Below are 11,754 nucleotides of genomic sequence, written 5' to 3'. Positions count from 1 at the left end.
TTCCATCTCTGCCTTGGCCTTCCTAACTACCCCCCTACATCCCCGAGCAACTGCAGAATAGCCCTCCCTGGTGATGACCCCTTCTTTCCATTGGGTGTAAGCCTCCTTTTTAGCAAGGAGATATTCCCGGGTGCTTTTGGTGAGCCATGGAGGCTCGTGTGCTCTCCTGCTCCCTTTGATCCTCATTGGGATTACCTTCCTTTGGGCTTGGAGGATTGTCTCCTTAAGGAGCGACCACACATTTCTGAGTTGCAAGCAGTTATGTTATACAATCACCTCATACAGTACTTTAACTTACTTAAATTCCAGTCAGAAATAGTATCATCATCATCAAGCTCATCATCATCATCATCGTCTTCCTCAATACCATCTTCTTCATGCTGCTGGGCCACTGTTCGTGAACGATGAAAACGTGGTCTTATGTCCTGTTCACTATCTGGAATAGCTTCATCTTCTTCAACATCCCCCTACAAGTTAAACAATGCATTTAGTTAATTTGCAAGCACATTTAATGTTTCAGATTCAACCATATTTCTTACATTTAAATATAAAATAGTGGATAATAGATTTGTGAAAACTGGAATTAATTTAAGACTCACTGCCAAATCAAGATGACCAAAAAAACCACAGGCAGTCCTCGGACTTACAACATAACGGTTTCTGAAAATTGAGTCTTAAGTCGAAACGTTGCAACTCGGAACTGTTTTTCCAATAGGAAACAATGTTATAAACGGAGATTGGTTCCTGAATCAAGGCCAGGAACCCTATTTTCACTAAATTAACCCAGAATTTTGTACTCAATCAATTATAGATAAATAATATATTAATGCATTTATAATGTAAATAGCCATCATTAGTGTCTTTGAGGTGACTTTGCTGGACTTTTTGAAGGGCTCTTGGTTGAACTTTTTGAAGGGTTCTTGGCTGGAGTCTTCTCAGGAGTCTTGTCTGCTTTCTTAAAGAAAGTGTCCAAGGCAGTTTGGACAGATGTTCTCCAGGGACATGGGCAATGCAGCGAACTTGTTCGCTGGTGTTGCATCACATCGGATCAAGCGTTGTAAAGTCAAAACTGACATCAGAAAGTTGGAACACGGTGTCAATTTACAAACGTTGTAAGTGCAAAACATAACTCGGAACATTGTAAGTCAAGAACTGCCTGTATTACTAACGTCTATACTCTGGTCATGATTCTTCCAGAAACAGAATGAAAGAACTAGGCAAGAATTCACATAGGAGCAATATTTTTAATTGTTCAGAAACATGAAAGTAATGCTATTCTTTGGCAGAAAAAAATTGATGAGCGCAGTCTCCTTAGACAGATTCTTGCTAGCAGAAATGGTTTATATAACATGGAATATTTCCTAGGACACTGATGTACAGGTAACTAAATCAAAACAATGCATTAAATTGAAAAACTTGCTCACCTTCAGCAGAATAATATCTATTTCGGAGTACTTCATACCATTTACTAACACAGGTATTAACCTACAAAGAAAAATGTTAATTTTGTTAAAACAAATGCATAAATCAGTCAAATACATAACGTCCAACATAGCCAAATTTCTGTTTTCTCAGGCTACTTTCATTATGCAGTGACAACTTTGAAGCCTGGTTCCTAAAACTAGACTCCTAAATACAAGCAGCCTCATTTTTAAAAGTTGCTAAGGACCTAAACCTTCCAGCTTAAAAAGTTGATTTTTAAGTTACAAAAATCTAACTTCACTCAGCTTAATCATGGTTTGGCTTCCCTCAGTCTAAAATCGTACACATTCCTAAGAGCTTCTGAATACTGCCAGGTTTCCCCGAACATGAATTCAACTTCCTTTGACATGATGTACAAATTGTTATATCTAATCATGACATAATCAAAGTCTAACCTCGTAGTGCAACAGTATCATCACAGTAAGTTCCAGTACTGCCCACATACAAAAAAGGAGAAATGATGTAAAGAAAGCCCATCATTAAATGAAATAATAAATATTGGCATCTTTTTTCTACTTGAAGATAAATGTAGTTGGCTTAACTTCATGGCTGCAAGTTAAAACAGGTTTCTATTAACGCCTTTTGTTGATTGATATTATATATTTTAATCATCTTGGCTATATTTTAAATTACACTGACTGAAAAAAAAAACGTGTTGTGGATTTGTTAAATTTCTTGAAATCTTTTACCATTGTAACTGATGGGGGGAGGGAATTTTGTAAGTTTTTGTTATGGATTTTAAAAAGCCAGTACTAACAAGGGCTGCACACAATAATTTATTTCTCGCAACAGCACATTTAAATAAAAGTAGCAACTTGCCAAAAAGCATGTTTTTGATTTATGGTTATAAAATCAGAGGGAAGGCGGGAGAAAAAAACAGTACCCTGTAAACACATCTAAATTAAAAGCGTATAGATGTAACTTGATAGAGGATCTCTCTCTCGCTCTTCATGTAGAAGAAAGATACCAATGTTTAGTTCTAAAACTAAGGAAAAAATCCAACTCCTCTCCCCCCCCCCGGAAATAAAACACTTGGTAAGTTATTTTAGGAAACAGACTTAAAGGCACACAAACACAAGATAATTCAGCTTACAGTTGTTAGCTTGTCAGTTTAATTTTTTTTCTACATTTGTTTGAAAGTAAACTTACTTAGTAAGATGGCGACATAGTACATCTTTACAAATTGGCTGCTCAGCCAAGGTCAGCCAAAATTCACAAGCCTCCAAAGCCACATTTTCATCTTGGTCCTGGGTCCTCTGAAGCATATACTACGTAATATTGAAAGAAACCATTTTATTAGTTTTAGACTTCTACACATCCAAGTGAACCTATCAAAACTACAAGTGTTAGTAATTTAACTTTGCAGCCTGCAATTACGGTCAGTCAGGTTAAAAATGGTATAATATAATAGCTGCAATGAATTATTTTTCTGACTAGCCTTTGGCAAAGATCTTTGTTCTGCTTAGCACTACATGACTCAGATACTATGGGATTCAGTGATTAAGTTTGCTAGTCATCTCTGAGATCTCTATAAATTCCTTGCTTTTACATACAATAAAAAATCCCTTTTCTTCCCATTTTTCATTACATACTGCTAAAAGTAGCTCCACATTATTTTTCAAATATATAACTACAAGAATGGTTTAATACCTAAAAAACATATTTCCTTTCATAATCTTAATTTCAGCAAGGATATGTAGCAAAACAAAACAAAAAAAAGCAGCAATGACTATCAGTGGCAAAGCAAATCTTATTGCTAGCAAGAGCAAAAACTCAACAACCATGTAAATAGATAAACATCCTTAAAAAACTCCCATTACAGTTTCAAATCAAACCCCAACTTCATGCATGTTAGTTATATCATGCATGTGTCACCTCCAATGCCTAACTACCAATTTCATTCAAACTTTCTTCAACTATAGCTCCCTCCCCCCTCCTTTCATAATGACCCTTACACCTTAAAAACAACTATGCAAAGCACCACACCCCAAATAAGAGAGACACTGGAGTTTTGTTTTTATTTTTTAAAGAAATTGAAGAAAAAAATTCCTTGAAAATACTGCTATAAATGGTATTTTGCTAGGGAAAAACCCAGGCAACAGCAGCAGCAGCAAAGAGAGCAAAACACCGGCTTTTTTGTTAACTATGAGCTGCAGGACACTGCACGTACTACTGGCTGATCCAAACTTCCTGACCCTCTTCTCTTCTGGAGCTGCACTGAGCTACAGGCAGCCAGTACCTGCCAGGTCAGCTGAGGGCCTGGTCCTAACCAGTAGCACAAGCTCAGTCAGTTGAGGGCTCACCCAGCTGATTCAGCCAGAGCCTCTGCTTCTGTCCTAGCACCATGATCTCAGCTTCACTTCAGAAATACAGCAAAGCTGAGCCAGCAACAGCTTCTGCAGCTCAAGTCTCTGCTGGTGGGAATAGGTTCCTATTGCCGACAGCCAGCAGCTAAGGAGCCCCACCAGTTCACTATACTACCCACTACGCGCTGCTGCATTACTTTCTCATCCCCCCCCAAACCAGAGGCTCCTTCCACACATGCTGTTTTTACCACATTTCCTCCTTAAAATGTGTACCCCAATATTCAGCAGCTGATTTTGGAAAATGGTGCATATTGTATGCAAGAAAGTGAGCCCTTTGTCACTTAAAAAAAAAGACAAAAAAAAAAACCACACAAAAATCCTTGTATGCTACACTATACCTGGAATGATTACCTCCTAAAAATATCCTTTTCCTCACTGCTTCAGAATGCCAGAGTTCACCTCCAAATGTCTAGAAGGATGCATATAACCATCACCATGGGATATCTACACACACACAATTTACTATGAATTTATCATTTTGCCATAGAATAGTGCTCTAAAATCCAAACTTCCTTAAAGCAAGTCTATTTCTAGTCCCTATAGTTGGAACAACCATGAAAATGTAAACTGACTGGACAGAGGCAGAAAACACTTCCTTTGTTAGCTCAAGTTTCAGGCCGTCTGCAAACAGGTACGAATTATCCCATTCAGTTATGGCTCTGTGAATACTACAACTTGTTACATAATCTGACATTTTCTGCAAAAGGTTATATTATCCAGCATCTTAATATCATCATATTTTATTTACTCCTCCTGCCCTATTATCATCTGCCCCAGGCTCTCCCCCTAGAAATAAATTAGCTGGATTATAGTTAAGGCCTAGTTTAAATTGCAAGTTCACATTTCTTGTGAAAATCATGAAATTAAGTGATTTTCACCAAAAAATGAAAATTGCAGTGATTTGCAATAAAAACCATAATATGGCCACCAACAAGTGGCCATATAGCATTTCGTTGCAACAAGCTGGCTGCTGCAGGCTGGTGACCAGCAGCAAATGCCTAGCAACCCAGGGGAGAGGGGAAGGGGTTGCAAAAGGGACAGGGGAAGGAGACAGGTTGGGGGATGAGTAGAAGAGGGGCTGTTGGCTCCTCTGGCCAGGAAGACTGGTGTGCAGGGGGTTCAGGGTGCCTTGGGGCTGCCTTGGCAGACAGTTCTTACACCAGCACAGACAGAGGAGGTGTTTGCTTCTCTAGGCAGAACTGGGGTGCCAGGGGTTGGGGGAAAACACACAGGCAGAGGAGCAAATAGCACCTCCCCTATCTATCCTCAAGCTCTCACCTCTCCCTGTCCCTTTTGTGAGCCCTTCCCCCTTCCCTGGGCCTCTAAGCTTTTGCTGCTGACTGGGGAATGCTTTCCCAGGTCTGCAGCAGCCATAGGAGTAAACATCCCCTCCATCTGAGTGCAAAAATGGCAGCCTCCACCACAATCAGGCCATGGTATTAGTGAGCTGGACCCACAATTTAAACGAGGCCCTAATTATATAGTTTGGGGCCTACTGAATTCACAGTGGAAGTGGGCTGCATGGCCGCTCCTTTAATCTTGCAGGTTCCCCCATGCACTTCCTGCCAAATGGCAGAGGGACCCCACCACACACTCCTGATCATTTTTGCCTCATGGACAGTCAGCAACAAGCAATAGGGCCACTGGGGCCCCTCAGTCAATGAGCAATGGTGGGGGGCAGGGAGGGAGTGGAGGGATGCATTGGGGAACCTGCAGGATTAAAGGAGCTGCCACGCAGCGCACTCCCACTGTGATTTTGGTGCGTCCCCAATTATAGTGTATGTCCTCTGTACTGTTCCATGATGGCCTGGGGACTCACAAGCCAATTCCAACTTGCAGTTTAGGAAACTAGGAATATTAGCGTGCCAGCTATAAAGCCTACAGATCATTACAAGAGCAGAGACCAGAAGAGTGAATTAGCTGAGAAAGTACAGAAGTATTTCATTCTAAAAACACTTTTAAAAATTTGGTAGGTTCTCAGGAGGTAATTTCAATTATGTGCTACAGCTATGAATGTGCATGCTGTGTAGGGGAATGGGAAATTATTTTATGGGAAACAAAGCTATTACAGCAGAATTTGGGGGTCTTTCCCATGATTTGGGCCTCTGCACATTCTACAGTGCAATGAGACCAAATAACCACTATCTGCAGTCTAAGAAAAAAGGTTTGCAATAAAGCTCAGAACAAGTGTTTCCAAAGCAGAGACACTACAATTATTAATACTTTAGCAAAAGGGATCAGATGCTCACAAGTCCCACAGCCTTTACATCCAGATTCAAGTCCAATATCTACATTGTAGGCTTCCATCACCAGTAAGCTACCCTTTCCAAATCATCTCTCTACCCCACATTTAGCAAAAAGTGACACTTTTTCCTTTGAGAAATGCTCACTGTTTGATAAGGATGCTCTACGTCAGGGGTGTCCAACTTTTTTGAATGTGGGGCCGGATCATGAACTTTTTAATCACCCTGTGGACTGGCGAACCACATTCAAAGACCTCACAGGAAGTGGTATCACATCAGCCCCCCCCCCAGAAACAAAAGTACAGTGTTTACTTTAGTTTCCCATCGCAGCACCTCAGGCCTCAGAAAACAGTTTGGAGGGCCGCATGGTGGCCCACGGGCCATATGTTGGACAAGCCTGCTCTATGTGAATAAGACTAAGTGAAATCTGTTAGAACTATTCATCTTCCTAGGGCCAGCATCTTCCTTGAACTAAAACAGATCATCTTGCTCCAGCATTTACTCCTAATTCATTTACTGATAGTACACAATATTCTTCTCAGCTTTCATTTTGTTATACTGAAACAATCACACACTTCTCATATCCTCTCATGATAGGACCTTCATTCTCCAATTATCCTAGTAGCTCTTCTTCCAGTCTGGAGTTGGAACATTCGCTTGCTTTTGAACACAGGTGACCATTATCTTATACAGTATTTCAGATGAGGTCTCACCAGTGCCTTGGACACAGGCATTAATACTTCTCTACCTCTGCTGGAAGTACAATCCATCCCAACCCATCCTAGGATCATATTCATTTTTTCTTCACCTTTATCATACTGCTAGCTCATAGTCATTATCTGCCAAACTAATACACTACAATCCTTTTCTCACTTGTTATCAACTGATCGACTCCCAGACTAAGTTTTGCTTTTGTTATTAGTTCTTCAGTATATGACCTTCCATTTGGTGCTAGTGGATTTCATCCTATTTCTATTAGTCCAAGTTTCAAGGTCATCCAGTACTTCCTGTATGATATTCCAAGCCTTCACGATATTCTTATACCTCCCAAATTTGTCATCGATAAGTTCCACTGTATATTTCCATTTTTTCTGCACACATCTTTTATGAAAACAATGCGATTAGTCCCCAAAACGATCCTTAAAAAACTTCACTAGTAACATGGTACTTCTTCCAAAACTAACTGTTAGAAGTCTCCCCTTCAGCCAATTCCTTAACATTTCTCTACTGAGCCTCATTTTTTCAGCTTCACTAGGTTTTCCATGTGGCGCCATGCCAAATGCTTTCCTGGAGGCAAGACAGTGTAGATGTACCACACTTAAAAAAAATGCCCAGGTTAGTCTGGCATGATCTACCCACTCTAACCTTTGGTGGATTCATGTTGCATGTTACCCAGTTTTTCATTTACCTCCATATTGTCATTTCCAGTATTTATCTTAACTTTACCCAAATATATCACATTATTGAAACCCCACCAAAAAAGTCTTCATATAGTTCTGGGACCACACTTGGGATTAATGCTAAAATCTCTAAACCAGTGGTTCTCTACCTTTTTAGACTCAAGGTACCCCTTGGAAAATGCCAGCTCAGTTTTTGCACTTTTTTTGAACTACTCAGAAGTAACTGTAACTGTAACAAGTAACTCAGAAATCTATAGTTATGGTCTTTCTATTAGAAATCTCTGGTTTTATCTTGTAAATCATGTTTGCAAACTTACAGTGTGACAACCCACAGCACCCTTAAAAGAATCTTAAGGCACCCCAAAATGCCATAGTACCTTGGTTGGAAAAAAAAACTGCTCTAGACGATCCTCACTACATGAGCAGTCCCACTTCAATCACTGTTCTTTCTTTATGAAATAAAAGAACCATTTATTTGTTCTAATATCTTTTGAAAGGTCTATGGGCCACTGTGCTGACACCATTCTCTTTGCTCCATGACGCCATGAATTTAAGCAGCACCAACTTTTCATTTAGGCAGCATAATGTGTTATTTGTCAAGATTTGCACTACAGAGTTCTGCAGAATAAGCAGGGATGATATACAGACTAGTCTACTGATACTCAGTCCCAATTCATTCAAGTTTCATTTCAATTCTTTCAAATACCAAGCACCTTGAATCTGAATACGGTTTTACACAACTGCTTCAGGAACAAGCTGGGGCAACTGTAATAAAGGAGAGGACAAAAAAGACACTAGAGGTGCACTGATATATTAGTTACCTATCAGATCAATAAAAAGGGAAATTTACATTATCAGTTATTGGCTTTTTTTGGCTGTTGTAGCTGATAATGTTCTCTGATAATTATGCCTTCTGGCCAGGGGTCTCAGACACTTGGGTTCCCTCCAGCCCATAGGGCCAGCACCCCCAGATGCCTGGGTTTCCTCCTGCGAGCTGCAGTGGCCCTGGATACACTCCTATCCCCTCACTGGCAGGCCAGACTGGGCTGAAACAGAGCGGCTGCCAGTGTCCCAGGCACTGGTATGGCATGGACTGGGGGCTGGGGCCAGGACGGGCACTGTAAAAGGTGCTGAATGCTGCAGTTGTGACTGAAGCAGGGAGCAGCGAATGGTGGAGCTGAGCTGCCTGGCCTAGCCCAACGTGACTTAACCTAAAGCGTAACTCAACGTGCAGTTAATATCAGTTATTGAATGGGTATCGACCAATATGGCTGGTTAATAATTGGCTATTGGTATCAGCCAGGAAAATCTTTACTGGTGCACCCCTAAGTGGTACACTCCTTTCTTCATATATACTGGATCTAAACACCAAGCACATTTTTACAGGATTTGAAACAAAGGCTGTGACCCACTATATCACGTGTCTGTTACAGATGCTGTAGGTAGTCTGGCAGGACACATGACATATACACCCTTGACCTGTCACAGACATACCTATTGTTATTAGTTTCAAATGTAAAACTGTTTACTGTTTATTGTAGAGAACAGAACCTGTTCTCTGGAAGATAAAAGTTTTACTCCACATCATGAAAAACCTATGAACTGCACCATCTGTGAAGATATAGGAGACAGTTTTTTGGAGTTCCTAAGAATTTTTGCATTAGCGCTCAGAGCATTCTCTTCTAGTATTCAATGTAGACACAGAGGTGTTTGTGTCAGTGTCAAAATAAACTCTGGGGTTGGCTTTAGTAATAGTGACGTCTCTTTCCTTTACATTATCCTCACCATAGCAATTTCACACATCAAGTACTTATCTCACAGGTACTGTATTTTCCCCCCATAAGCAGGATTCTGAGCCCCCCCCCCGGTACATTAAGAACTTTATGGACTAATCCCAGAAGGTGGAGTCCTTGGAAAAGAATAATCACATTGAGCTTCTGCTTGGAATGTGCAATGCCCCCCAGACAGAAGACGCTTCATCTATTAGCGTCTGACAGGACCGACAGGCTGTAAAGCCCACAGGTTCCAAATCTGTCATTTGAGAAAACCTATAGAAGGCAGTCTGACCAAAGAAATTCTGCCCACAAGGATGTTACCTGATTTTCAGTTTCAACTCCCATGAACATTAATAGTTCTGAATATTTGTAAAAGATTTTGAAAAAAAGTTAGCCTAAAGTAACAGGCTGGAAGCTTGCCATGTTCTCTCACCCCATCCTGTATACCACTGTATGGGGATATAAAGAGGCATCGTGTGCATGTGTGGCCCTATGCATCACTAGTTAAAACACCAATCCAGTCAAATGCAGTACAATAGAATCTATAATGACAACTCAAAGGAGCATTTACACTTAGGCCATTCACTAACTCCTGCATCAAGTTCTGGTGTCTGCTTTGAGGCATGACTGTGCACATTAATTTTTGGCAGGGGGTCAGACTTAATGATCTGCTCAGGTCCCTTCTGAACCTACCAGCTATGAAACTATGAATTTGTTTCAAGATTTAAAAAAATTCAGATTTATCACTGCAGTTCTACAGAAAGAACAGTATTTCTACCAGGAGCAAAATATCATGGAGGATGTGCCCAGTGGTGAAAAAAATATAAACACGTATTTTCTGAGCATTTAATGGCACCAAACGACTCACTACTATAAGATACAGAGGTATTGCATGAGAAGAAAAGTATTTAAGATTTTAAATCAACAGAACTGCCATAATGCCACATAGTCTTCCACCTTTAACTTACAAATGCTACTACCTTCTATTTGTTACCACCCTTATGCTAGAGGTGCAACTACTTGTCTAATGTCTGTACCAATTTAACTTGTCACTCTCAACTAGAATACATATTTTACCACTGCACCTTTCAAGGAACAACATTACAAGTTCTCTCAGAACTCTTCCCTTCCTTTCTTGCAGGGATTTTTGTATTACTCTTCCTTTACATTTTCTAAACAGTCAAAGTAACTATCATATGCAGAAAAAAGTTATAGGCTGTAACAAGGAAAATGCCTCCATTTCAAATCGGAGCATGCCGTACAAGTATTATCTCTATTAAAATGAAAAACGTATTTTTAACAGCCAGAACAAGAGGGACAAACTTATTTCTGAATCATTTAGTGTTCAACTGGGACAAGATTTAGCCTCAGAAGTTAAGGGATAGATTTCTTCCGGTATTTGTCAAAATGTTCATATATACCCATATAGAGCTTCCATTTTTCAAGCTCATATAATATATTCTGCCATCTGTATACAAATATTATTTATTTGGCTATTTACTGAGCTTACAACTTTATTTCAGAATTAATTAAGGGTCAGTAATATATGCTTATTTGAACTAGTCATCACATCTCCAAATAACCTGGGAAACAGAATGGTAATTTCAGCTGCCAAAAACAACCTATCTTCCAAGAAAATCAAACTAGCATTATTCTGGCATTCATCAGCCACTTGTCCCTTTGTTAAAATTTCTACTATGCCAAAAGAGACTTGTGCATGCAATTTAGGAAGATGAGAATTACCTCAACTATACTAATCATATGAGGAAGAAGACGATCCATTCGGACTTCCAGCAACATCACAAGAGCCCGACAGACATTTTTCCGTACTTCAGGCTCCTCGTCACCAGCCAATGCAAAGAGATTCTGTTAAGAGAAATTAAAATGTTTCTAATCACAATATTGTACATAAGGAAGTTCTTATCATTCAAATTACAACAGATGGCAAGGAGAGCTATTATACCAATATATGCTTGCGCTCTCTCAGAACACAATGGCATGCACCAAAAGACATTTACACACCCCAGTGGCTATCTACATGAAATTCTGACTTCACAGTTGTTACTGCGTAGTCACTTAGTACTTGCACACCCAAGTACTAAATGACTGCGCAGCAACTGGCATTACTGTCCAGTAGCATCAACGCAAGGCTTTGTCGTGACGTCAACTGTGCAACAGCTCGTTACTACCATGCAGCAGCGTTGCATCATGGATTGTGCCTTGCAATGCTACTGTGCAGTAGGGTCGCGCAAAGCTTCAGTCACTGATTAGATGTGGAGGAGATTCAGCCGCCAAATCAGGCTGAATCTCCAAATCGAATCAGGAGACCCATTAATTTCTCTGAATTGAATCGCAGGCTTCTGATTTGATGATTCAGCCGTAGACACAGCTTTATGTTTTTTCTACGTACCTTGAGGTACCAGGCATGGCTCATGAATGCTGAGATGGTGGGGTGGATGGAGTGTCCCATGGGAATGCACGGGGGGGG

At 40.3% G+C, this 11,754-nt stretch overlaps 1 protein-coding gene across 1 annotated transcript in view; it reads right to left on the bottom strand.

Moving 5' to 3' along the window:
* TNPO1 (transportin 1) overlaps window positions 1–11,754 on the bottom strand; it is an 89,278-nt gene that overhangs the window by 45,209 nt on the left and 32,315 nt on the right. Inside the window, exons 7-10 of the mRNA XM_019518242.1 lie at window positions 11,010–11,132; window positions 2,632–2,750; window positions 1,425–1,485; window positions 299–467 (exon numbers count right to left, since the gene is read on the bottom strand). Coding sequence (XP_019373787.1) covers window positions 299–467; window positions 1,425–1,485; window positions 2,632–2,750; window positions 11,010–11,132 — 472 coding nt within the window. The remainder of the gene's footprint in view (window positions 1–298; window positions 468–1,424; window positions 1,486–2,631; window positions 2,751–11,009; window positions 11,133–11,754) is intronic.

The sequence above is a fragment of the Gavialis gangeticus genome, unplaced genomic scaffold (assembly GCF_001723915.1).
Source record: "Gavialis gangeticus isolate Ggan-Ray unplaced genomic scaffold, GavGan_comp1, whole genome shotgun sequence".
Lineage (NCBI taxonomy): Eukaryota > Metazoa > Chordata > Crocodylia > Gavialidae > Gavialis > Gavialis gangeticus.
Note: the sequence above shows the minus strand (reverse complement) of the source record. Positions and strands in the feature narration are given on the sequence as shown.